General features: G+C 43.2%; 1 protein-coding gene across 3 annotated transcripts in view; it reads left to right on the forward strand.

Moving 5' to 3' along the window:
- The window catches only part of GLT1D1 (glycosyltransferase 1 domain containing 1), a 189,024-nt gene extending 162,625 nt beyond the window's left edge, over positions 1-26,399 (forward strand). For 2 of the 3 annotated variants that reach the window (XM_069756042.1, XM_069756045.1), the window contains one exon: positions 25,944-26,399. In XM_069756042.1, the coding sequence (XP_069612143.1) occupies positions 25,944-26,102 (159 nt within the window). In that variant the 3' untranslated portion in view covers positions 26,103-26,399. Of the gene's footprint in view, positions 1-20,989; positions 21,443-25,943 lie in introns of those variants that run through there. The other variant, XM_069756043.1, reaches the window with a different exon arrangement.
- Positions 26,400-26,773: the final 374 nt, after the last annotated feature.

Below are 26,773 nucleotides of genomic sequence, written 5' to 3' on the forward strand. Positions count from 1 at the left end.
AATATCACAAATAAATCGAACTGCCTCAGACCTCAATATCCCAAAATCCCTATGAATAAATCTATCATGGGAACATAAAGGTCCGATATCAGCTGGCAGTGCGGAAAAATATCAAATTTCACATCACCTGGTCATTTGGCAGATCAGACCACATATGCTCTTTATATATGCATCTATTATTAGCAATGACCGCTCAAAATGGTGTGTGAAAGGGAAAAAAAAAAAAAGTGAACAGTTTCACCCTATAGCGAATTAATGACCGTTTTTATCTGGTGTAAAGACTGGGGAGATGGCACCGGTAAGAGGCGCGTTAGACCGTCACAGCACCCCGTCTTGCTCCTCCTATCTCAATGGAGAATTACAGGAATCTTCCCCTGATGAGTAGAGAAAAACGAAACGCGTAGGGAAGTATACCTTTTCGTTACTTTGCATTGGGGGTCACTATATAAAAACTGGTGATATTCTATGATGGGGTATTTGTATGGATAATGATGTGCCATCTCCCCAGTCTTTACACCAGATAAAAACGGTCATTAATTCGCTATAGGGTGAAACTGTTCACTTTTCTTTTTTTTTTTTTTCCTTTCACACACCATTTTGAGCGGTCATTGCTAATAATAGATGCATATATAAAGAGCATATGTGGTCTGATCTGCCAAATGACCAGGTGATGTGAAATTTGATATTTTTCCGCACTGCCAGCTGATATCGGACCTTTATGTTCCCATGATAGATTTATTCATAGGGATTTTGGGATATTGAGGTCTGAGGCAGTTCGATTTATTTGTGATATTGGCATTTCTTCTTTTGAAATGTGACGTACTGTGAGTCCTTTATGTGTTTTGATAATTTGGGTCTACCATTTTTTAACTAGTTTATTAAAAGTTAATTTTTAATCTAGAATCACACCCTGCTTTTTATACTATATTATTGATTGGTGGTCACAGATTTTTCAGAGGCCTTTTTTTATGGGAACAACAAATTATGAACAACATCCACAATAAAGAGTGCTATGTAGGCACAAGCAAAAAGAATATTGTGTAGACAAATCATAACAAAAAAAAAAAATAAAAGGAAAAAATAAAATTTAAAAACCAAACAAAATGTCCTGGTAGGTAGGTGCAGGAGATGTAGATTGCTCTGGGTCAGCATCAGGTGGCCTTTGTTGGCCCAATTGTCCAGCACCCTGTGCAGATGTTGTAGTGGCCTGAGGGACATTAGCCCAGCTATGATGCTGGGCACATGGAAGAGTGGGGAGAGGATTTTGGAGATACCCCTGATGTTGCTGACCATATGGCCGGGAATCATACCCCAACCCAAAATGACCATATTGTCCATACCCAGGTTGGGACCAGCCTCCAGCACTGGGTGTGGACTAGTGGCCATATTGGGATGGTTGCTGATATCCCGCCATATGTTGCTGAGGTTGCCATTGTGGGTTCGTTGTGGGTTGGGGTTGAGGTGTTGGCTGACGTGGAGGGGGTGCTTCAGATCCTTGTTGAGCAGCCTGGCCTTGTAATCTCTGAGGCCGCAGAATATTTTCAGGTGACATCTGCCACTGTTCAATCATCTGCAAGAGATTGTATGGGTTATTTGGGGGTGTGCATGCGTCAATAAGGATCTGAAAACACCCTCTCACACGAAGCCTCAACTCCCGCTCTATGGACCGTAAATATTGGGCAAGGCTACGTGTAAATCCCTCCTCCCCATCATCCTCTCGAACCCGGGCCAAATAGCTCATGACCCCAGCATCCACGTTTCTCCTGCTTTGGAGAAGCTCTCTCCTGCGGCGTGAACGCTGTGGTCTGACTGCAGCCTGTGGGGATGGATCGAGAGCAACAGTTGGGCTGCTGCTATTGCCAGGGTCATCCTGGCTAGGTGGTGGTGCTGCTGCTGCTGATGCTGCTGCAGATGCGAACTGTGGGGCCTCTTGGTGTGGTTCGGCTGCAGATGGAGCTGGCTGGCCAGATGAGGAGGAGCCAGGAGGGATGGAGCCTGAGGGAGCCGCAGATGGACCAGCCACCTCTTTACCTTCACCAACTGGGTCAATGACCAGTTCAGAGTCAGACCCTGTCTCCCTGTCAGTGAGGTTAGACTGAGTTCTGAAAAAGAAAACTTATTTTATTTTCAATTTTTTTTTGGAATCATTTCTCCAACTTAAAAATTAGAAAAGGTTTGTGATGTTTTTACTTACGGCCTGAGGTCCATGCTGGGGTTAAGAAAGGTTAGGCGGTCGAAATATAGGTATTTCCTTTTTTTAGGAGGTGCCCCGGCTCCACTTCTCTCCCGTTGCTGCCTCTCCCTCCTATACTGGTCACGGATACTCCGCCACCTTGTTGTAACATCACCCACTGAAACAACAAAAATTTAACACATTGATTAGCCCATTATGCAGAGTGCTCACACAAGGTGTAATTGACTAAACATATTTAATTGTAGCATACAAATAGGCATTTGTGGAGCACATTTATTATTAAATTTGAAAAACTCACACAATTATCAAGCAAGGCCACAAGGACAGAGTCCGCTACCCTCTATCCCAGAAAGCACAATTAATGGGAAACACTGTTAGTAAGGGACACCTATTCAAAACATTACTGAAATCCGTTTATCATGTACAACACCATGTATCTACTGGTGTGCTTTCTAGTTTTTTCATGATTAATTTATAAATTCTTGATGAGGAATTCAAAGTAGTAAGGGCCTGCTGTTTAAAAGAACATTACATTTCAAACATGGGTGTACTTACTTATCTGTCGCTGTGCCTCACGTGGCTGCTGGTCATAATGTGGGAAGAGGGACCCACACACGCTCCTCCATGCTGCCTCTTTTTGGGCCCTGTTTGCATAATTTGGGTCTCTTTGGTCCCAGATCACAGGCCTCTCTTGGACCAAAATTATCAGCATGTCCGTATTCACAATTTTTGCCATGATGATTATCACTCCGTGGAGGCGTGCAGCAGACTTCCGCGTTCACTGTCTGGCTTTTTCAGCTAATTAGCATGTCTCACCTGCCTGATTGAGGCCTTTGGACATTTCCGGACATCTGCCAGTAAGTTGCGTATTTCTCGCAAGTCACACGCGTGGTCCGTATGCATTCCGTATTATACGCTCTCCCATAGACTTTCATTGGCGTATTTTTTGCGCGATACGCTGACAAACGCAGCATGCTGCGATTTTGTGCGGCCGTAGAACGCCGTATATTACGGATCCGTAAATACGGCTGATAGGACTAGACCCATTGAGAATCATTGTGCCGTATGTTATGCGAGTTTTACGGACGTAGTTTCTACGCTCTTACGTCCGTAAAACTCGCAAGTGTGACGCCGGCCTTACAGTTCCCTTTACCCCACCCCTCTGACACTGCCGCAATATCTAGAACACCTTTGGGGTCAGGAAAGGAGCTATGCGCCTGAGTTTTTGCATCTGAATGCAGCCTTCCAGAATGCCATCAAGCTTTTGGGTAAGCAAACATCTGCTGGGTACAATATGGTTAACAAAAGCATACTTGAACTCAGCAGTCATCTGGATAGAATGCATTCAGATGCAAACCAGTCACCAAGACACTGTTTTTTTCAGTCGGTCCTCAGGCACATGGAAAATCTAACTCCTGACCTGCAGATGCATGTGATGCAAGGCTGCCACACTGCTCTAGCGCAGACGATGTCTCAAGCCCCTCCACCTACCCTTCATGTTCCCTCACCTACTGTATTCTCACCCATCCCTTGTAGATTGTGAGCCTTCGCGGGCAGGGTCCTCATTCCTCCTGTACCAGTTATGACTTGTATTGTTTAAGATTATTGTATTTGTTTTTATTATGTATACCCCTCCTCACATGTAAAGCGCCATGGAATAAATGGCGCTATAACAATAAATAATAATAATAATAATGTTTCAACACCTTTCCCCCCACAAGCCGCCGTCTATCCTCCTTCTGTCCATCCTCCTCCTGTCCATCCTCCTCCATTCCTTCCTCCCCCCCTCAGTATTTCCCAGTACCTACCATCCCCTTTCCATTCTTCCCCTTTAACTTCACCGTTCCCAATCCCACCAACACCTTCACCATACCTCCCACAGTCCACATCTGTATCTCAACTCCCTGCCCAACCTCATGTTTTCACCACCCTTTCCACTTCTGATCCTCCCCGTGATGTCCTGTCCCCCACTATCGACGTGGTCCGTCCTGTCAGCCCCTCCGCTACTATCTCCACCTAAACTTATGAGAACATGTAATAAACTTGTAAATAAATAAAACTTTTTTGGTTTAAAAACAATTTTATTGTCTTTTTTTTTTTTTTTAAACTATATAAAAACCACCAAGCTTATGGTAAAAGTACCATGCCATATAGAATGCTCTGCACCGTTCAGTATGGCCCCATAGATGCTCCATATAAAGCTGTGCCATATATAATGCTCTACACCGTTCAGTATGGCCCCATAGATGCTCCACATAAAGCTGTGCCATATATAATGCTCTACACCGTTCATTATGGCCCCATAGATGCTCCACATAAAGCTGTTCCATATAGAATGCTCTGCACCGTTCAGTATGGCCCCATAGATGCTCCATATAAAGCTGTGCCATATATAATGCTGCTGCTGCTGCCATAAAAAAAAAATGACATACTCACCTCTCTTGCTGCCTGCAGCTCCTCAGCATCCCGTCTCGGCGTCTCTCCGCACTGACTGTTCAGGCAGAGGGCGGCGCGCACACTAGTACTTCATCGCACCCTCTTACCTGAACAGGACCCAGAAGACGGAGCGGCGCCCAGCGGGTGGAACGTGGACAGGTAACTGACATACCTGCTCCCGGCGTCCCTGGCTCCGTATCCCGGACAGCTGGTCTCCGGGTGCCGCATCCTCTTCCTCTGTCAGCGGTCACCGTTACTGCTCATTAGAGGAATTAATATGCGGCTCCACCCCTATGGGAGTGGAGTCCATATTCATAACTTTAATGAGCGGTCCCACGTGACCGCTGAACAGGGGAAGAGCTGCGGCACCGAAGACCGTGGGACGGGCAGGGGGAGCGCCAGGAGCGCCCGGACTAGGTGAGTATGCGACATTAACACTGTGTGAGGGCTGACTGGAGGGAAGTATGGAGCGGGCACTGACTGCGGGGAGGAAGGAGCGGCCATTTTTCCGCTGGACTGTGCCGGTCGCTGATTGGTCGCGGCAAAACAGCCACGACCAAGCAGCGACTTGGATTTCCGTGACAGACAGAGGCCACAACCAATGAATATCCGTGACAGACAGACGGAAGTGACCCTTAGACAATTATATAGTAGATGATTGGTTCCAGACTTATTCTATGAGTTCAACCACCCCAAACATACAGCCAATCTCATTAAAAACTGTCTTCAGCATAAAGAAGAACGAGGAGACCTGGAATTGATTATATGGCCTCCTCAAAGCCCTGATCTCAACATCATTGGGTGTGTTGGACTACATAAAGAAACAGAAGAATTTTTACAAGTCTACATCTAGTTTGTGTAGAAGCTGATTTCTGCATGTTATCCATTTGTAATAACATGGCAATAAGGATATTTCATGCATGATGAATACTTTGTCACTTGATAGGTATTGTGTTTAGCTATGCAGTGGGTTTAATAATGAGTACACCATGGACATAGTTCTTATTCTTATTGGGCAATGTGATGCAATGTTAAAGCGACCCTTTTAGCAGTTTTGGCCGATATAAGATGCGGCCACCACCTTTCAGGGCTTATCTACAGCATTCTATAATGCTGTATGTAAACCCCCGATCTGATCTGTAAGAGCAGAAAAATAACTTTTATTATACTCCCCCGGGGGTCCAGTCCGATGGGTGTCGCAGGTCCAGGTGCGGCGCCTCCCATCTTCTTATGATCGCCACCCTCCTACTTGCTTCATGGTTCCCCGGAATCGCACTCCTGCCCTGTTGAGGGCACAGCAAAGTACTGCAGTGCACAGGTGCCAAAGGTCAGAGAGGCCCAGCGCCTGCGCACTGCAGTACTTTGCAACCTGTGAGGCAAGCAGGAGTGCGGCATCACAAGAAGATGGGAGGCGCCCCACCTGGACCTGCGACACCCATCGTACCGGACAGTTCCCCCGGTTGAGTATAATAAAACTTATCTTTCTGGTCGGATCGAGGGCTTATCTACAGCATTATAGAATGCTGCAGATAAGTCCTGAAAGGCGGTGGCCACATCTTATATCAGCCAAACCTGGTGACAGGTTCCCTTTAAATCACGCAAACCTGTGGTAATTGCATAGGAAGTTGTATGCGCATCTGCAAGCGCCCAAATATCTCAAGTTTGCAGTATTTCTTATAATGGTGAAAGGCAGCAATGGTTATCATAGCTGCCTTTCACCACTCTTGTTACCAAGCTGTCACTCCTAATAGAGGTGATGCTATAGAAGACTTGTACACGTCATGTCGTGCCCATTCCTAAATCCTAGGGTGGCTTTTTATGCTATGCAATCCTAAGGTCATTGTTCATGGCAGGCAGTGTGTGAATAGCATTAACTAGACATCTCACTGAATTATGTACCATACTGCCATTTCCATCAGGTTCAGACACTCTTCAGGGATCGCTTCTCACAATTACACAATGGGAGCTGATTTTTCCGTAATCTCTCATCCTAATCAAAGTTAAGAGGACCATGACCAGACTTGACAATTTCAATTATCATTTGGGGCTTTATTCCTTTTGGGGTTTTTGGTGTATTTAAGACAAACATGCCACTTTGGCAATGTCTTTTTTTTTATTTTCTAGTACAATAATTATTGGATGTGATTTAGTTTAGACATATTCCAGGAAGCCCTCATAAGTGGCAGTCATTATATGCTGATGATAGACATTTTTATTTATCCTGCCATTAACTGAGTGATTCCATAATTTTCTCCCTACGTTTGGTTAAAAAAAGTAACCATTACTGACTACCACAATTTTTGTTCTTGATTTCTTTTAGTATTTCTTAAGGTACCTTCACACTAAGCGAAGTCGCTAGCGAGATCGCTGCTGAGTCACAAGTTTTGTGACGCAACAGCGACCTCAGTAGCGATCTCGCTATGTTTGACACGTAGCAGCGACCAGGCCCCTGCTGTGAGATCGCTGGTCGTGTCGGAATGGCCTGGACCTTTTTTTGATCGTTGAGGTCCGGCTGGGTAGCACACATCGCTGTGTTTGACACCTTACCAACGACCTCGTTGACGACTCAGACACCGACACATAGACGTGCATTTGCGTTGCCTTTTCCACACCCCTCCGGTCCGATTGGTGGTCGCTACTGCGTTCTGATTGGCGGTCATGCCTTCAACAGAAGGCGACATAGTAGCGCTTCCATCCTTTGTTCCTGACCGCGTGGTGGTTTGCAGATCGTTGTAGAGTTCTCCAGCCTGCGACTCCTCTTCGATTTATCTATTCTTCAACGGTTCTTCTGACACCTATATTTTGTGCACGGTAGGTATCGTTTGGGGTCTCAAATGCGTTTTCATTTTTCCTTAATTTATTTGGCAAGGCTGCCACCAATCAGAACGCAGTAGCGACCACCAATCGGAACTGAATGGGCGCGGAAAAGGCAACGCAAATGCACGTCTGTGTGACTGCAACGTCACACAGGACGTCCCTCATCGAGGTCTGAATCGTCATAATAGCTGCCATGTGACAGGGTCACAACGACCAACGACATCGTTGTACAGGTCGCTACAGGTCGCCGCATCGCTGCTGCGTCGTTGGGAAGATCTCACTGTTTGACATCTCACCAGCGACCACATAGCGATGCAGCAACGATCCCTGACAGGTCGTATCGTTGTCGAGATCGCTTTAGCGTCGCTAAGTGTGACGGGGCCCTTAACCCCTTTACCCCCAAGCGTGGTTTGCACGTCAATGACCAGGCCAATTTTTACATTTCTGACCACTGTCCCTTTATGAGGTTATAACTCTGGAACGCTTCAACGGATCCTGGTGATTCTGACATTATTTTCTCGTGACATATTGTACTTCATGATAGTGGTAAAATTTGTTTGATAATACCTGCGTTTATTTGTGAAAAAAACGGAAGTTTGGCGAAAATTTTGAAAATTTCGCAATCTTCCAACTTTGAATTTTTATGCAATTAAATCACAGAGATATGTCACACAAAATACTTAATAAATAACATTTCCCACATGTCTACTTTACATCAGCACAATATTGTAACCAAATTTTTTTTTTTGTTAGGGAGTTATAAGGGTTAAAAGTTGACCAGCAATTTCTCATTTTTACAACACCATTTTTTTTAGGGACCACATCTCATTTGAAGTCATTTTGAGGGGTCTATATGATAGAAAATACCCAAGTGTGACACCATTCTAAAAACTGCACCCCTCAAGGTGCTCAAAAACACATTCAAGAAGTTTATTAACCCTTCAGGTGTTTCACAGGAATTTTTGGAATGTTTAAATAAAAATGAACATTTAACTTTTTTTCACAAAAAATTTACTTCAGCTCCAATTTGTTTTATTTTACCAAGGGTAACAGGAGAAAATGGACCCCAAAAGTTGTTGTACACTTTGTCCTGAGTACGCCGATACCCCATATGTTGGGGTAAACCACTGTTTGGGCGCATGACAGAGCTCGGAAGCGAAGGAGGGCAATTTGACTTTTCAATGCAAAATTGACAGGAATTGAGATGGGACGCCATGTTGCGTTTGGAGAGCCACTGATGTGCCTAAACATTGAAACCCCCCACAAGTGACACCATTTTGGAAAGAAGACCCCCTAAGGAACTTATCTGGATGTGTGGTAAGCACTTTGACCCACCAAGGGCTTCACAGAAGTTTATAATGCAGAGCCATAAAAATAAAACAAAATTTTTTTCCTACAAAAATTTTTTTTTAGCCCCCAGTTTTGTATTTTTCCAAGGGTAACAGGAGAAATTGGACCCCAAAAGTTGTTGTCCAATTTGTCCTGAGTACGCTGATACCCAATATGTGGGGGGGGGAACCACCGTTTGGGCGCATGGGAGGGCTCGGAAGGTAAAGAGCATCATTTGGAATGCAGACTTAGATGGATTGGTCTGCAGGCGTCACATTGCATTTGCAGAGCCCCTAATGTACCTAAACAGTAGAAACCCCCCACAAGTGACCCCATATTGGAAAGTAGACCCCTCAAGGAACTTATCTAGGTGTTGTGAGAACTTTGAACCCCCAAGTATTTCACTACAGTTTATAACGCAGAGCAGTGAAAATAAAAAATCCTTTTTTTTCCCACAAAAATTATTTTTTAGCCCCCAGTTTTGTATTTTCCCAAGGGTAATAGGAGAAATTGGACCCCGAAATTTGTTGTCCAATTTGTCCTGAGTACGCTGATACCCGATATGTTGGGGTAAACCCCTGTTTGGGCACACGGGAGAGCTCGGAAGGGAAGGAGCACTGTTTTACTTTTTCAACGCAGAATTGGCTGGAATTGAGATCGGACGCCATGTCGTGTTTGGAGAGCCCCTGATGTGCCTAAACAGTGGAAACCCCCCAATTATAACTGAAACCCTAATGCAAACACACCCCTAACCCTAATCCCAACGGTAACCCTAACCACACCTCTAACCCAGACACACCCCTAACCCTAATCCCAACCCTATTCCCAACCGTAAATGTAATCCTAACCCTAACTTTAGCCCCAACCCTAACCCTAACTTTAGCCCCAACCCTAACTGTAGCCTTAACCCTAACCCTATCCCTAACCCTAGCCTTAACCCTAACCCTAACCCTAACCCTAGCGGGAAAATGGAAATAAATACATTTTTTTTAATTTTCCCTAACTAAGAGGGTGATGAAGGGGGGTTTGATTTACTTTTATAGCGGGTTTTTTAGCGGATTTTTATGATTGTTAGCCGTCACACACTGAAAGACGCTTCTTATTGCAAAAAATATTTTTTGCGTTACCACATTTTGAGAGCTATAATTTTTCCATATTTGAGTCCACAGAGTCATGTGAGGTCTTGTTTTTTGCGGGACGAGTTGACGTTTTTATTGGTAACATTTTTGGGCACGTGACATTTTTTGATCGCTTTTTATTCCGATTTTTGTGAGGCAGAATGACCAAAAACCAGCTATTCATGAATTTCTTTGGGGGGGGGGCGGCGTTTATACCTTTCCGCGTTTGGTAAAATGGATAAAGCAGTTTTATTCTTCGGTTCAGTACGATTACAGCGATACCTCATTTATATCTTTTTTTATGTTTTGGCGCTTTTATACGATAAAAACTATTTTATAGAAAAAATAATTATTTTTGCATCACTTTATTCTGAGGACTATAACTTTTTTTATTTTTTTGCTGATATTGCGATATGGCAGCTCGTTTTTTGCAGGACAAGATGACGTTTTCAGCGGTACCATTGTTCTTTATATCTGTCTTTTTGATCGCGTGTTATTCCACTTTTTGTTCGGTGGTATGATAATAAAGCGTTGTTTTTTGCCTCTTTTTTTTTTTTTTTTTTCTTACGGTGTTTACTGAAGGGGTTAACTGGTTGGCTAGTTTTATAGGTCGGGTCGTTACGGGCGCGGCGATACTAAATATGTGTACTTTTTATTGTTTTTTTTTTATTTAGATAAAGAAATGTATTTATGGGAATAATATATATATATTTTCATTATTTATATTTTTTTTTTTTTTTTACACATTTGGAAATTTATTTTTTTACTTTTTTGCTTTGTCCCAGGGGGGTGGGGGGGGGCATCACAGATCGGTGATCTGACAGTTTGCACAGCACTGCACAGATCACTGATCTGACTTCGAGCACTGCAGGCTTCACAGTGCCTGCTCTGAGCAGGCTCTGTGAAGCCACCTCCCTCCCTGCAGGACCCGGATGCCGCGGCCATCTTGGATCCGGGGCCTGCAGCGAGGAAGGAGGTAGGAGACCCTCGCAGCAACGCGATCACATCGCGTTGATGCAGGGGTCTCAGGGAAGCCTGCAGGGAGCCCCCTCCCTGCGGATGCTCCCCTATACCGCCGGCACACCGCGATCATGTTTGATCGCGGTGTGCCGGGGGTTAATGTGCCAGGGGCGGTCCTTGACCGCTCCTGGCACATTGTGCCGGATGTCAGCTGCGATAGGCAGCTGACACCCAGGCCGTGATTGGCCGCGCTCCCCCCGTGAGCACGGCCGATCGCTATGACGTACTATTCCGTCGAGGGTCAGATAGGCCCAGGGCACCTCGACGGGATAGTACGTCTAAGGTCAGAGAGGGGTTAAAGCCAGAAAGTTGCCATTTGAAATGACTTTAGTTTTGTGCCATGTCTGTGATCTGCTTTTTTTTCTACAAAATGAAACCACTGAATGAGCATCCTCTAAGGCCGGTGATTCCATAATTTTTGCCAGGGGTTGTAGTAGTTCTGATCCAATGCTGTCATACAATGAAGCAACAGAATGTGTGTGTGTGTGTGTGGTAATTATTTTCTTTGGCCTCTGTACGTACAGTTAATGTCGAATAGTACTTAATTATAATATTCTTTATATAGGACTTCTTGTTTTGTGTGTTTCAATAAGGAATCATATGCTGTTGCTTTCACGTCACGTGCATTTCAGTTACCAAGAATTGTCATAATAGACATTTCTCCTTTTTCTCCTGTTTTGCCCGGGCATTCATTCACATGTTGACGTCCCATGTACCATTTGTCTTTGTTTTTTCTTTGTATTTAGCAATAATGACGGTTTCAAGGTTTAGGGTTAAATGAGTTCATTGTGTTTGAGTTTGAGTAGAAGAAATGCATTGAGGAAATGACTGCGAGTGAAAGCAATGATGTATGAATGATTGAATGGGGAAGAGGAGATGATTTCTCCAGCCCATCAGTATACTCCAGTGCTGCACTAGCACCCTCATCTGGCAGACGTTGGAAGTGACTGTCATATCCAGTATGGCACTTGCATGGACACACTGTGTATCGTACAGTCCATACAGCGCTGGTTATTTGTACACTTCAGGAGTGTGTTCTCTAGTAAATCTACTGTAATAGCAGCTCGGTGCGCACTGCAGAATAAAAAAGGAATTTTAACACTAATAAGTATCTCCTGCATTATCCCAGATCCAATTAAGTGTAAATGGACAAGGAGTAAGAAGCTCTATATTACCATTTGTATCAGGTCACCTTGTGAAGAGAAGCATCACATCATTAGATAGTAAGAGATAGTACGTTATAGCACAGTAGTCAGTAAAATGCTGCTCTTTCACAAAAAACTTTTAGAATAATATGCTGCATTTTTGTAGTATGTGTTTCTGTAATTAAGGACACATTGACATCACTGTGTGAGTATGAGAAATTGGTTCCAATGTGCTCCCTTACAGCACCAGCCGCACTTGTGAAGGTTCTTCTGGCGCTGGGAATTATTTTCTGTCTGTTTATAATATGGGGCTGCTTATTTGTATCAGATGAGTTACATGTTTCCTAGAAGGACCGTATATCAGTAAACTGGCATTACGCAGGTATTCCGTCTCCACGGATGTATAGCGCACTGTAATAAAAGTGAATGTGGATGTGTTATACTGCTGATGTTATACAATGGTCATAATAAAATCCAGTGATAGTGGATTTCTAGCTTCTCGAATGTGGTGTTGAGGTCAGAGTCACTGTGTAGCCCCAGAATGATGGAGTAAGACAAACTTTGTATTACCCTTGTAACAAAGTTCGGTAGTATATGGCACAAATAGAGCCATAATATTGTTGTGTCCATAATTACTGATTTGTGATGCTCTTAAATGTTACCTTCATCAATATAGTTATTTGTCACGATTCACACCGTGACTCTCACCCCTACGTCACGGATCAGGGTGACTTTAGGCCAACAGACGGCTATCACATGTGCAGGGGGCTTATCTTAGTTATCCCTCCACTGCTACGATGTGATGAAAACACACACAAGGCTATTGACCTCTTAGTTTACCGCAGGGGCTTATTTTAGTTATCCCACTGCTCTGCAATATAACACGAACTGCAGGGATTTATGTATATCCCGCTTTACAGTTCTGCTTGCAAACTTGCAGCTCTCTGGCGCCCCCCTTACCCTCAGGTCAGATTAGGTACTGCACCTAGGGTAATTAGTCGCCAGAAAGGCTGCCTGCTATGTACTGGCTATTGGGCACGCTGCAGCGAGGCGATATAACTACTCCCACTCAGACAGGAACAATAATTATCAACGCCGCTCTCGCTACAACGACTACCAAAGGCACAGAACAAGGTATGCTGCCACCAGCTTCGATTAAACGGGTCCGAAGCCAACCCAAAACAGTAGCGTAATTCCCTTCAGAAGACTTGGGGTACGTTTTAGAGCAGGAAGAACGAAAACTAGTAATTTAAATATTTTACTCCAAAAGATTAAGGCAGTGTTTATAAAAAAAATATTACAAGGATGTTACATTAAGAGACAATTCAAAATATGTACAAGCAATTATAAAATAACGGGATGAAATGAGAAAAGGTAAAACTCACATGTTCTCAGGTCATTTCAGGCAAAACCATGCTGGCAGGCAGAGCCCAGATGTCCCAGTGCATAGTACAGCTCCTCAGGCAAGACTGAAGGCTGGGCGAAGAGTAGAGCCTTATAAACTGCTGCCTCGGGACATCACTAAAGGGCTGGTTAATCCTATTCACTAAGGTCAGAGATATTTACATTCTTAGACCCTGGAGACAAAAGAAATTCCTGACTGAGAAGGGACAACAGGTGGCTTTACAGGATTGGTCACCTGCAGTTTAAAGCCACACCCTGCTCACACACTAGCTTCCAGTTACCCAGTGTCTACCATAGGGCTGGGGTGTTGTATTCAGGGGGGAGAGAGAGAGGGGGTTTACAGCTGCCATGTGCTTTCAGGACCATGGTCAGATGTGCAAAAATCCCTCAGCTATGTTTTTTGCATTATTGTGACACTATTCATATACAGTATATTTGTTAGGAGCTCCACTCTAGCTCGGCCATGTAAAAATAAATAATTTAGTAGACTTCTATACAAGCTGATGACTGACTAGCCTTAAAAACACCATCGTGTTTGCTGGACATGTTTTTTCTCTCTTGGTCTAAGCCCTCTCTAAGTTAGACTAGAGGAACTGCCAGGGCCGGCTCCAGGATTTTGTGGGCCCTAGGCAAAAGAGTCTCAGTGGGCCCACATACCACGATTTATGATGCACAGATACGGAGGAGAAATATAGATATACTACATAGGGCCTAGCCTTCCCCCTCATCCTTCACATAGTCAGGTATGCACACACAATACGCAAACACACACATCTACAGTACGCAGACATGCGCGCGCACACACACACACAATACGCAGACATGCACACACACAAATACGCAGACATGCGCACACACACACACAATACGCAGACATGCACACACAAATACGCAGACATGCGCACAAACACACACACAAATACGCAGACATGCACACACACACAATACGCAGACATGCATACACACACACTACGCAGACATGCACACACACACAATACGCAGACATGCACACACACAAATACGCAGACATGCGCACACACACACACAATACGCAGACATGCACACACACAAATACGCAGACATGCGCACACACACACACAAATACGCAGACATGCACACACACACACAATACGCAGACATGCATACACACACACTACGCAGACATGCACACACACACAATACGCAGACATACACACAGTACGCAGACATGCTGCACACACATACAGTATTCGGACATGCACACACACATGCAGCACTCAGACATGCACACACACAATACGCAGACATGCGCGCACACACACACAATACGCAGACATACACACACAATACGCAGACATACACATACAGTACGCAGACATGCTGCACACACATACAGTACTCAGACATGCACACACACACACAGCACTCAGACATGCGCACACACACACAATACGCAGACATGCGCACACACACACAATACGCAGACATGCGCACACACACAATACGCAGACATGCGCACACACAATACGCAGACATGCGCAAACACACACAATACGCAGACATGCGCACACACACAATACGCAGACATGCACACAAATACAATACAGAGATATACACATACAATACGCAGATATTTACATACATATATTTGAAGACAAATTCACAAAAATACATAAATATGTACAGTCAAACACACTGATATACACAGATATGCACATCATACAGGCATACCCAGACATACAGACAGACACAACACACAAGCCTCACTCACACTCCTCCAGGCTTGTCATCCATCAGGCTCCTCTGGCATGTGGATATGGAGGGAGTGCTGCTTGATCGATGGCCGTCACTTAGACATGGCCACCCACAGTGCACGCTGCAGCTGTGTCTGTTACTAATGATGCGGTCGGGCAGACACTGTGCCTTGAACTTTGCTTGTGTGTCCGCCCGGCCGCGTCATTACTAGCAGAAGCAGAGACATCGCTGCACAGTGCACTGTGCTCGGCCATGTTTATTTAAGTGGCAGCTGAGCTCAAGTAGTTGCAAAGCTGCTGGGGGAGCAGCTGGGGCTCCTTGGTATCCCGGCCATGAGTGGGCCCCCCATTTGTTCAGGGCCTCGGCATTTGTCCTGGTACACCGGGTGACGCCGGCCCTGGGAACTGCCTATAGATGAGTAAAACGCGTTATACTTAAAGGCAATCTGTTAGTAAGCTCAATCCTCCTAAGCTGTCTATATGGGCAGCTCAATAAGATGACACCTTGAGATCGGCAATCCAATATCTTTATTCTAGAGAAATTCATATCTTTATTCTAGAGAAATTCATGTTTTTCTGATATTTAAATCAGCTGTTTCAGCCTATTGGCTTGAGACTTATCTGTATGAGACTCTGCCTCCAGAGATTGTTTTAAATGAAGGGGGAGTTACTAACACAGGACAGCAGAACTAAACTTTGAACTCATAACAAACAGGTTTGTTGCAACTCTCACAGCTCTGCTGTATTGCAACAGTATTGCAGCCTTGTCTGCTTGTGAGATGGAAGCTGAAGCTGAGAGGAATCTGCAGATGTCAGGAATAATCACACACAGCTCTGCAGTGAGATCCAGAAAGGAGAGCAGAGAGCAGCCATTACACATCACACTGGTAATGTCCTCTTTTATTAACCCATTAATCCCATATGACGTACTATCCCGTTGAGGTGGGGTGGGCCTTAATTCCCACCGACGGGATAGTACGTCATAGTGATCGGCCGCGCTCACGGGGGGAGCGCAGCCGGGTGTCAGCTGACTACCGCAGCTGACATCCAGCACTATGTGCCAGGAGCGGTCACGGACCGCCCCCGGCACATTAACCCCCGGCACACCGCGATCAAACATGATCGCGGTGTGCCGGCGGTACAGGGAAGCATCGCGCAGGGAGGGGGCTCCCTGCGTGCTTCCCTGAGACGATCGGTACAAGGTGATGTGCTCACCTTGTACCGAGCGTCTTCTCCCTGCAGGCCCCGGATCCAAAATGGCCGCGGGGCTGCATCCGGGTCCTGCAGGGAGTACTTCCGGGTCGACTGCAGGTGCTGGTAAGCCTGCAGCGATGTGAGTGAGATCGCCGATCTTACAGAGTGCTGTGCAAACTGTAAGATCGGCGATCTGTGATGACCCCCCCGGGACAAAGTAAAACAAAAAAAATTTCCACATGTGTAAAAAAAAAAAAAAAAAAGAATTTACTAAATAAATAAAAAAAATATATATTATTCCGATAAATACATTTCTTTATCTAAAAAAACAAAAACAAAAAAAAAAAAACAATAAAAGTACACATATTTACTATCGCCGTGTCCGTAACGACCCAACCTATAAAACTGTCCCACTAGTTAACCCCTTCAGTGAACACCGTAAGGAAAAAAAAAGAGCCAAAAAAACCACGCTTTATTATCATACCGCCGAACAAAAAGTGGAATAACACGTGATCAAAAAGACAGATATAAATAACCATGGTACCGCTGAAAACGTCACCTTGTCCCACAAAAAGCGAGCCACCATACAGCATCATCAGCAAAAAAATAAAAAAGTTCTAGTCCTGAGAATAAAGCAATGCCAAAATAATTATTTTTTCTATAAAATAGCTTTTATCGTATAAAAGCGCCAAAACATAAAAGAAAATATAAATGAGATATTGCTGTAATCGTACTGACCCGAAGAATAAAACTGCTTTATCAATTTTACCAAACGCGGAACGGTATAAACGCCTCCCCCAAAAGAAATTCATGAATAGCTGGTTTTTGGTCATTCTGCCTCACAAAAATCGGAATAAAAAGTGATCAAAAACTGTCATGTGTCCAAAAATGTTACCAATAAAAACGTCATCTCGTCCCGCAAGAAACAAGACCTCAGATGACTCTGTGGACCAAAATATGGAAAAATTATAGGTCTCAAAATGTGGATACGCAAAAACTTTTTTGCTATAAAAAAGCGTCTTTTAGTGTGTGACAGCTGCCAATCATAAAAATCCGATATAAAAACGCTATAAAAGTGAATCAAACTCCCCTTCATCACCCCCTTAGTAAGGGAAAATAATAAAATTTAAAAAAATGTATTTCCATTTTCCCATTAGGGCTAGGGTTGGGGCTAGGGTTGGGGTTAGGGTTAGAGCTAAAGTTAGGGCTAGGGTTAGGGTTGGAGCTAAAGTTAGGGTTAGGGTTGGGGCTAAAGTTAGGGTTGGGGCTAGGGTTAGGGTTTGGATTATATTTACGGTTGGGATTAGAATTAGGGGTGTGTCAGGGTTACCGTTGGGATTAGGGTTAGGGGTGTTGGATTAGGGTTTCAGGTAGAATTGGGGAGTTTCCACTGTTCAGGCACATCAGGGGCTCTCCAAACATGGCGACGCGACATGGCGTCCGATCTCAATTCCAGCCAATTCTGCGTTGAAAAAGTAAAACAGTGCTCCTTCCCTTCCGTGCTCTCCGGTGCGCCCAAACAGGGGTTTACCCCAACATATGGGGTATCAGCGTATTCAGGACAAATTGGACAACAACTTTTGGGGTCCAAGTTCTCTTGTTATCCTTGGGAAAATAAAAATGTGGGGGGCTAAAAATCATTTTTGTGGGAAAAATAAGATTTTTTTTATTTTTGCGGCTCTGCGTTGTAAACTGCAGTGAAACACTTGGGGGTTCAAAGTTCTCACAACACCTCTAGATAAGTTCCTTGGGAAGTCTAGTTTCCAATATGGGGTCACTTGTGGGTGGTTTGTACTGTTTGGGTACATCAGGGGCTCTGCAAATGCAACGTGACGCCTGCAGACCAATCCATCTAAGTCTGTATTCCAAATGGCGCTCCTTCCCTTCCGAGCTCTGCCATGCGCCCAAACAGTGGTTCCCCCCCACATATGGGGTATCAGCGTACTCAGGACAAATTAGACAACAACTTTTGGGGTCCAATTTATCCTGTTACCCTTGTGAAAATACAAAACTGGGGACTAAAAAATCATTTTTGTGAAAAAAAAAAAAAGAATTTTTATTTTCACGGCTCTGCGTTATAAACTGTAGTGAAATACTTGGGGGTTCAAAGTTCTCACAACACCTAGAGAAGTTCCTTGAGGGGTCTACTTTCCAAAATGGTGTCACTTGTGGGTGGTTTCAATGTTTAGGCACATCAGGGGCTCTCCAAACGCAACATGGCGTCCCATCTCAATTCCAGTCAATTTTGCATTGAAAAGTCAAATGGCGCTCCTTTCCTTCCGAGCTTTTGCCATGCGCCCAAACAGTGGTTTACTGCCACATATGGGGTATCAACGTACTCAGGACAAATTGTACAACAACTTTTGGGGTGCACTTTCTCCTGTTACCCTTGCTAAAATAAAACAAATTGGAGCTGAAGTAAATTTTTTGTGAAAAAAGTTAAATGTTCATTTTTATTTAAACATTCCAAAAATTCCTGTGAAACACCTGAAGGGTTAATAAACTTCTTGAATGTGGTTTTGAGCACCTTGAGGGGTGCAGTTTTTAGAATGGTGTCACACTTGGGTATTTTCTATCATACAGACCCCTCAAAATGACTTCAAATGAGATGTGGTCCCTAAAAAAAAAATGGTGTTGTAAAAATTAGAAATTGCTGGTCAACTTTTAACCCTTATAACTCCCTAACAAAAAAAAATTTTTGTTCCAAAATTGTGCTGATGTAAAGTAGACATGTGGGAAATGTTACTTATTAAGTATTTTGCATGACATATCTCTGTGATTTAAGGGTATAAAAATTCAAAGTTGGAAAATTGCGAAATTTTCTAAATTTTCGCCAAATTTCCATTTTTTTCTCAAACGCAAGTTATATCGAATAAATTTTACCACTAACATGAAGTACAATATGTCACGAGAAAACAGTGTCAGAATCGCCAAGATCCATTGACGCGTTCCAGAGTTATAACCTCATAAAGGGACAGTGGTCAGAATTGTAAAAATTGGCCCGGTCATTAACGTGCAAACCACCCTCGGGGCTTAAGGGGTTAAAGATAGTCCCTGGAGGAGTCAGATTCTCATGCTGATCAGTGTCCGGCCCAGAGCCTGGAACAGCTCATTTACATATAAGATCAGATTGCAGATATGAAGGCATCCTTTTATTCGTCTTCCTATGACCTACATGCCCATATAGAAAAGCAAGTCAGATTATACTCACCCAGGGGCGGTCCCGGTCTGGCCCAATGGGCGTCGCAATCCGGTCCCTCCCATCTTCATACGATGACGTCCTCTTCTTTGCTTCTTGCCAGCTCCTGCACAGATGTACTGATTTACCCTGTTGAGGGCAGAGCAAAGTATTGCAGTGCGCAGGCGACGGGCCTCTCTGACCTTTCCCGGCGCCTGCGCACTGCAGAACAGGACAGATAAAGTACGCCTGCGCAGGAGCCGCGGCAGGAAGCAAAGAAGAGGATGTCATCGAATGAAGATGGGAGGCGCCGGACCGCGGCGCCCATCGGACCGTACTGCAGCGAACCACCCCTGGGTGAGTATAATCTAACTTGTTTTTCTTATCTTTCAGGTTACATCGGGGGCTTATCTACAGCATTACAGAATGATGTAGATAAGCCCCTGATGGCGGTCGCCTTAGCTTATAGGCAAAATTTGGGGTGACAGATTCACTTTAAAAGTGCTGGATTCACTAAAATAACTCTATTACTAATGGAAGCCGCCACAGCGATCATCTGGTCAGTCAGGCAGTCTTTTTCACAGGTCTGGCAAATAACAGATTTACCAGGGGGAAGTTTCTGTCCTTTATGGATTTATAGTGAATGGCAGCCCATGTTGTCAACATCGTATCACTGTACAGTGCCAGCAAAAAAAAAAATCTTTACACTTTTAAGGCAAAAAAAACTTTACGTGTACAATCCACATCATGATTTAATTTCTTAAAGGCGGACACAATGGGGGAGGTAATCAAAAACTAATAGCAAAACTGGCTAAGTAAAATGTAAATACTAATTAATGATGAATGATTACTAATTGTAAAGAAATATCCACAATAAGACATTAGAATGCTAAGATTGTGTGGTTTCGAGCAGGGGACCCCCTCGTGACACCTACATGCCTCTAAGAGTATCCATTTTATCGTTAAAAACTCCTTGCAGTATATTGGCCCAGTAATGTTGCAATTACCACTTTTTGCCTTTGGAAAGTAATATACCCACAGATACAGTCACACAAATGGCTTAGCTCAGCAGACAGCAGTGAGAGAAAAAATGAAACACCCTTGACAGGTGATCAGTTGAATTCTCTTTTTCAATCATTGTTTTATTTCTTCTATTACCTGAATTTGCAAGTTTATGGAACGTGTGACAGTGAGATACAGTGTCCTTAAAAAGTGCTGATTATTGCATATAACAAGAAGAAAGCTTCCTCTGTTTAATAAATAAAATGTGATTTATTTCTGTCCCCTTCACGTTTTATACTTGTTGCATAGTTGCAACATTTCTGAGCAGACTTCTTTAGTTTTCCTTTCTGAGCACGTTTATTACAGGTTTGTAAAAAGTGTCTGATGCTAATTTTATGTTTGCCCCGTATTCTCACCAGCATATGAGAATTCCTACAACTGGTCAAAATCATTCATGGAGGTATCGGCATGGGGCTCTGCCATCAAGAATGCAAGCAATGTACAAAGCCATTGCACACATATGTACCCACCAGAATAGAGTACACCTACTATGCTTGCCTCACACATTGTAAGAATTTTGAAACATAGTTTTTCAAGTTTTGCAACTTTGTATAGACATTTGTTGAAGAGTAATATAAAATTTTAATATATATACAGTTAGGGCCAGAAATATTTGGACAGTGACACAATTTTCGCGAGTTGGGCTCTGCATGCCACCACATTGGATTTGAAATGAAACCTCTACAACAGAATTCAAGTGCAGATTGTAACGTTTAATTTGAAGGGTTGAACAAAAATATCTGATAGAAAATGTAGGGATTGTACACATTTCTTTACAAACACTCCACATTTTAGGAGGTCAAAAGTAATTGGACAAATAAACATAACCCAAACAAAATATTTTTATTTTCAATATTTTGTTGCAAATCCTTTGGAGGCAATCACTGCCTTAAGTCTGGAACCCATGGACATCACCAAACGCTGGGTTTCCTCATTCTTAATGCTTTGCCAGGCCTTTACAGCCGCAGCCTTCAGGTCTTGCTTGTTTGTGGGTCGTTCCGTCTTAAGTCTGGCTTTGAGCAAGTGAAATGCATGCTCAATTGGGTTTAGATCTGGAGATTGACTTGGCCATTGCAGAATGTTCCACTTTTTGGCACTCATGAACTCCTGGGTAGCTTTGGATGTATGCTTGGGGTCATTGTCCATCTGTACTATGAAGCGCCGTCCAATCAACTTTGCAGCATTTGGCTGAATCTGGGCTGAAAGTATATCTCGGTACACTTCAGAATTCATCCGGCTACTCTTGTCTGCTCTTATGTCATCAATAAACACAAGTGACCCAGTGCCATTGAAAGCCATGCATGCCCATGCCATCACGTTGCCTCCACCATGTTTTACAGAGGATGTGGTGTGCCTTGGATCATGTGCCGTTCCCTTTCTTCTCCAAACTTTTTTCTTCCCATCATTCTGGTTGATCTTTGTCTCATCTGTCCATAGAATACTTTTCCAGAACTGAGCTGGCTTCTTGAGGTGTTTTTCTGCAAATTTAACTCTGACCTGTCTATTTTTGGTATTGATGAATGGTTTGCATCTAGATGTGAACCCTTTGTATTTACTGTCATGGAGTCTTCTCTTTACTGTTGACTTAGAGACAGATACACCTACTTCACTGAGAGTGTTCTGGACTTCAGTTGATGTTGTGAACGGGTTCTTCTTCCCCCAATTAAGTATGCGGCGATCATCCACCACTGTTGTCATCCGTGGACGCCCAGGCCTTTTTGAGTTCCCAAGCTCACCAGTCAATTCCTTTTTTCTCAGAATGTACCCAACTGTTGATTTTGCTACTCCAAGCATGTCTGAATCTCTCTGATGGATTTTTTCTTTTTTTTCAGCCTCAGGATGTTCTGCTTCACCTCAATTGAGAGTTCCTTTGACCGCATGGAATCCACCCCTGACCTTTTAACTACTTCATTGATTACAGGTTAACGAGGGAGACGCCTTCAGAGTTAATTGCAGCCCTTAGAGTCCATTGTCCAATTACTTTTGGTCCCTTGAAAAAGAGGACGCTATGCATTACAGAGCTATGATTCCTAAACCCTTTCTCCGATTTGGATGTGGAAACTATCATATTGCAGCTGGGAGTATGCACTTTCAGCCCATATTACATATATAATTTTATTTCTGAACATGTTTTTGTAAACAGCTAAAATAACAAAACTTGTGTCACTGTCCAAATATTTCTGGCCCTAACTGTATGTATTTTTTTTATATGTATGCCCCTTTAATTGCTAGCAGATCGGTGGTGGTCTCTGCACCCGGACCATCACAAATCTGCTTGTAATTAAGAGTACAAATATATAATAAGGCATCAAAGGTTTATTTTGTTAAAAAGTTTGCAGCTTTAAAGAAGTTTGAGAAAAAATTTGCTTCCACTTCTTTACCTACCACAAATAAAAAAAACATAAAATCCTACCACAAAAATCAGGTAATCACCAGTTGCAGCAATCTGGTCCTAGAAAAATGTCCATTTTTTTTTTTTTAGAAGTACCAAGAAACAATACTCTATCGGCCTCCATTATAAAACCGTAATAGAAGTCCTACTTCACCATTCAAAAATTGCTGAAAATAGAACTGCTGTATTAGTGCCAGGCTTGTCACTCTCCACAAGGAGAAACATTGCTCTGGACTAGGATATAAGGTGTGTCTCCTCTAGCAAAATCATATCTCATACTTTGCGCTGATGAAGGGCAATATCCTGAAACACCGTGTCTGCAAATTGAGATTCTGGTTTGGCTTTTATCCTAAGTCATATGGCATATTTGACAGTCATAACACACAGTCTCTCCATGCATGTGTTCTGACTGTCACACAGCCGGGACACATGCAGCTGCGGTGCCAAACAGCTGAGTAATGGGAGCATTCCCACTAGCTGGGTTCCCGAAGCAGCTTCTTCGGTAAGCGCTATAGCTTGCCGAATAAGGAGGGAGCCGACTATGTTCACTCATCTCTAAGATCCTTTGCTCAGACACTCATATGTAAGTCACATGCTGTCCATTTCCTTATTATCTGGCCAAGGTTACAACTGAATTTCTGCAGTACTCAAGGTTCTTAGAAGCACAGTGGCCTCCATAATTCTTAAAGGGAGTCTGTCACCCCAAAATTCGCCTATAAGCTGCGGCCACCAGCATCGGGTTTATCTACAGCATTCCGTAATGCTGTAGATAAGCCCCCGATGTAACCTGAACGATAAGAAAAGCAAGTTAGATTATACTCACCCAGGGGCGGTCCCGGTGCAGTCCGGGTCCAGCGCCTCCCATCTTCATACGATGACGTCCTCTTTTTTTGCTTCCTGCCGCAGCTTTTGCGCAGGTGTACTTTGTCTGCCTTGTTGAGGGCAGAGCAAAGTATTGCAGTGTGCAGGCACCGGGCCTCTCTGACCTTTCCCGGCACCTGCGCACTGCAGTACTTTGCTCTGCCCTCAACAGGGCAGACAAAGTATGCCTGCGCTGGAGCCGTGGCAGTAAGCAAAGAAGAAGACGTCATCATATGAAGATGGGAGGTGCTGGACCCGCACCGCGATGCCCATCTGAACGGACTGCATCGGGACCGCCCCTGGGTGAGTATAATCTAACTCTTTTTTTTTTTTATCTTTCAGGTTACATCAGGAGCTTATCTACAGCATTACGGAATGCTGTAGATAATCTCCTGATGCCGGTGGCCTTAGCTTACAGGCAAATTTTGGGGTGACAGATTCCCTTTAAATGGAAGAAGTTTTGGACCACCAGAAGTCTTCCTAGACCTGGCCGTCCAGCCAAACTGAGCAATAGTGGGAGAAGAGCCTTGGTGAGAGAGGTAAAGAAGAACCCCAAGATCACTGTGGCTGAGCTCCAGAGATGCAGTAGGGAGATGGGAGAAAATTCTGCAAACTCAATTATCACTGCAGCCCTCCACCAGTCGGGCCTTTATGGCAGAGTGGGCCGACGGAATCTTCTCAGTGCAAGACATATAAAAACCTGGATAGTTTGCTAAAAAAAAAAACACATGGCTCCCAGACTAAGAAATAAGATTCTCTGGACTGTTGAGACGAAGATAGACCTTTTTGATGATAATTCTAAGCAGTATGTGTGGAGAAAACCAGGCACTGCTCATCACCTAGAAGAAGAAAATGAGCACAAAAAGTCCCAGAATAAAATGAAATCAAAATGTATTGAAAACCATATACAAAGCATATATATAAGTAGTAATAACCAATTAAAGACGAAGATAAGTAGTAGATATTGCAAGTGTAAATCGCTAGGTCCACCAATATTCAAGTGAGAGGGGAGCAGGAATAGCAGCAAATCAAAATAAAGTGCAAATGCAACCCAGCAACGGGTGTTCCCATATTATGATAAATATAGTTAAAGACAAAAAGCAGACCCAATCCAAAGTTCACTTAACGCCAAATAAGCCCCACAAGATAATCAAGTAATATATTGAGCAAAAAGGGTGAAAGAATTCAAACACCAGGGAGTCAATTGTGACCACCTGGTAAAGAAGTGTATACCACTTAAAGAGAAAAAAAGCATATTAAATGTGGCAAAAACTGCCCTTACCCATATTTACCACCTGGAGACCCAGTGCAGCAGCCCCATCTGAATCCGAATTTGCCATATTCATGCCATATTGGTACCCTATTCGTGCCAAATTTGTCTGCCGATGGTTTCCGAATATATTTACTCTTTTCTACTCCCGTTGACTCCAATGATGTTTGGCTATTTTCAGCAAATATTGCAAAAACCATATTCCCCGCCGAACGTAATTCGAACCAAATGTTGAAAAATTTGCTCAACTCTACGCAGGAGATGTCTGTTATGTGTCTGTGTCTTCATCTAGGAGTTGTGATGCGAATTGCAGCCTGTCAGGAGTCTTGCTTACATGTCGTGAGGGAAGAGCTAACACGTCAGCAGTTCTGTCTTTTATCTTCACACTCTTTACAACGGAAAAGCAAAAAATACAATAATACAGTGATGTGCACAAGATCCTAAATCCCTTGAAGATTTAGCAGCAATGTGTTGGGATGTCATAACTAGGTAACTTTGGCATTCCGGAATCTAGGAAGGCTGTGTAAGAAGCTTTCTGGGACTAGAATGGCAACCCAATTGTTGATTTTTCTTATTTGGCTTTAGGGGACCTGGTCTTGAAGCCATTATCTGGAAATTGATAGTTGAAGCTGTCGATAACCGTAAAATCTGTAGTTCCATGAGTGCCCAGAACCTCTCATGAATAATGCCGCGTAGAGGACTCTATTTCTCATTGTATCTTCTCTTTGTACATCATGTGAAACCTTGAATGGTTATGATGGTCTTATTGATCTTCTGTGTTTTCATTTAGGAATTTGTCAAACTGGCTAAGAGACTGATGAGTGAACCAGACCTGAAACGGAAAATTACTAATAATGCGAAGAACTATATTTTTACTCGCCATTCATGGGAGCTTGAAAGGGAAACCTATCAAAATCTTGTTCAAAGCTGCCTGAGTGAAGAATTTTGAAGTAAAACAAACCTCATGGATATATATGAATTTCAGCTGCTTCTGATCGTGAATTTACTTTTGAAAACGTTAAGATAAGGGATGTTTTTAAGAATTTTTATATGTAAACGGTTTTAAAGACATAACTGTGGTTTATTCGGGGATTTTTTGTTTTGTAAGATTGATGTATATGTTCATTCTGGGTAAAAACTGATTTATACATTTCTTTCTGTATGTGGGTTTACATTGTAATTTTTGGATTCTTATGAAAAATTGACTTTTGTCATTCAGTAAATTTATTTTTTGTATGCAGAGTGACACGGGGATTCTTAATAACTTCAAGTTTTGTTTTACATCCGCTATGACTATAGACGTCACAGTAGCGGCGAGTCTGTTCTTTTTAATCTAGAAATTCAATATTGACAGCATTATTAGGCTAAGGAAGCAATACAGCAACTGTCTTTTACCCAAGAGTTGAACAGAAATAGCTGTGGAAAAAATAAGGTTGTGGCAAACATTTTACCCATCAAAGCAAAGTCTGGAGCAGTTGAATTTTTGGGATTAATGTAATGGTGTTACCTATCTTGTTTCGAATACGAAATTATTGTAATGCTGTTCTTTTACCTTGGTTCTCATGTAACCAAAACTAGTTTAGTAGGGAAATACTAGTCATATGAATTTTGGGTTGTTTG

Source organism: Ranitomeya imitator, chromosome 1 (assembly GCF_032444005.1).
Source record: "Ranitomeya imitator isolate aRanImi1 chromosome 1, aRanImi1.pri, whole genome shotgun sequence".
Taxonomy (NCBI): Eukaryota; Metazoa; Chordata; class Amphibia; order Anura; family Dendrobatidae; genus Ranitomeya; species Ranitomeya imitator.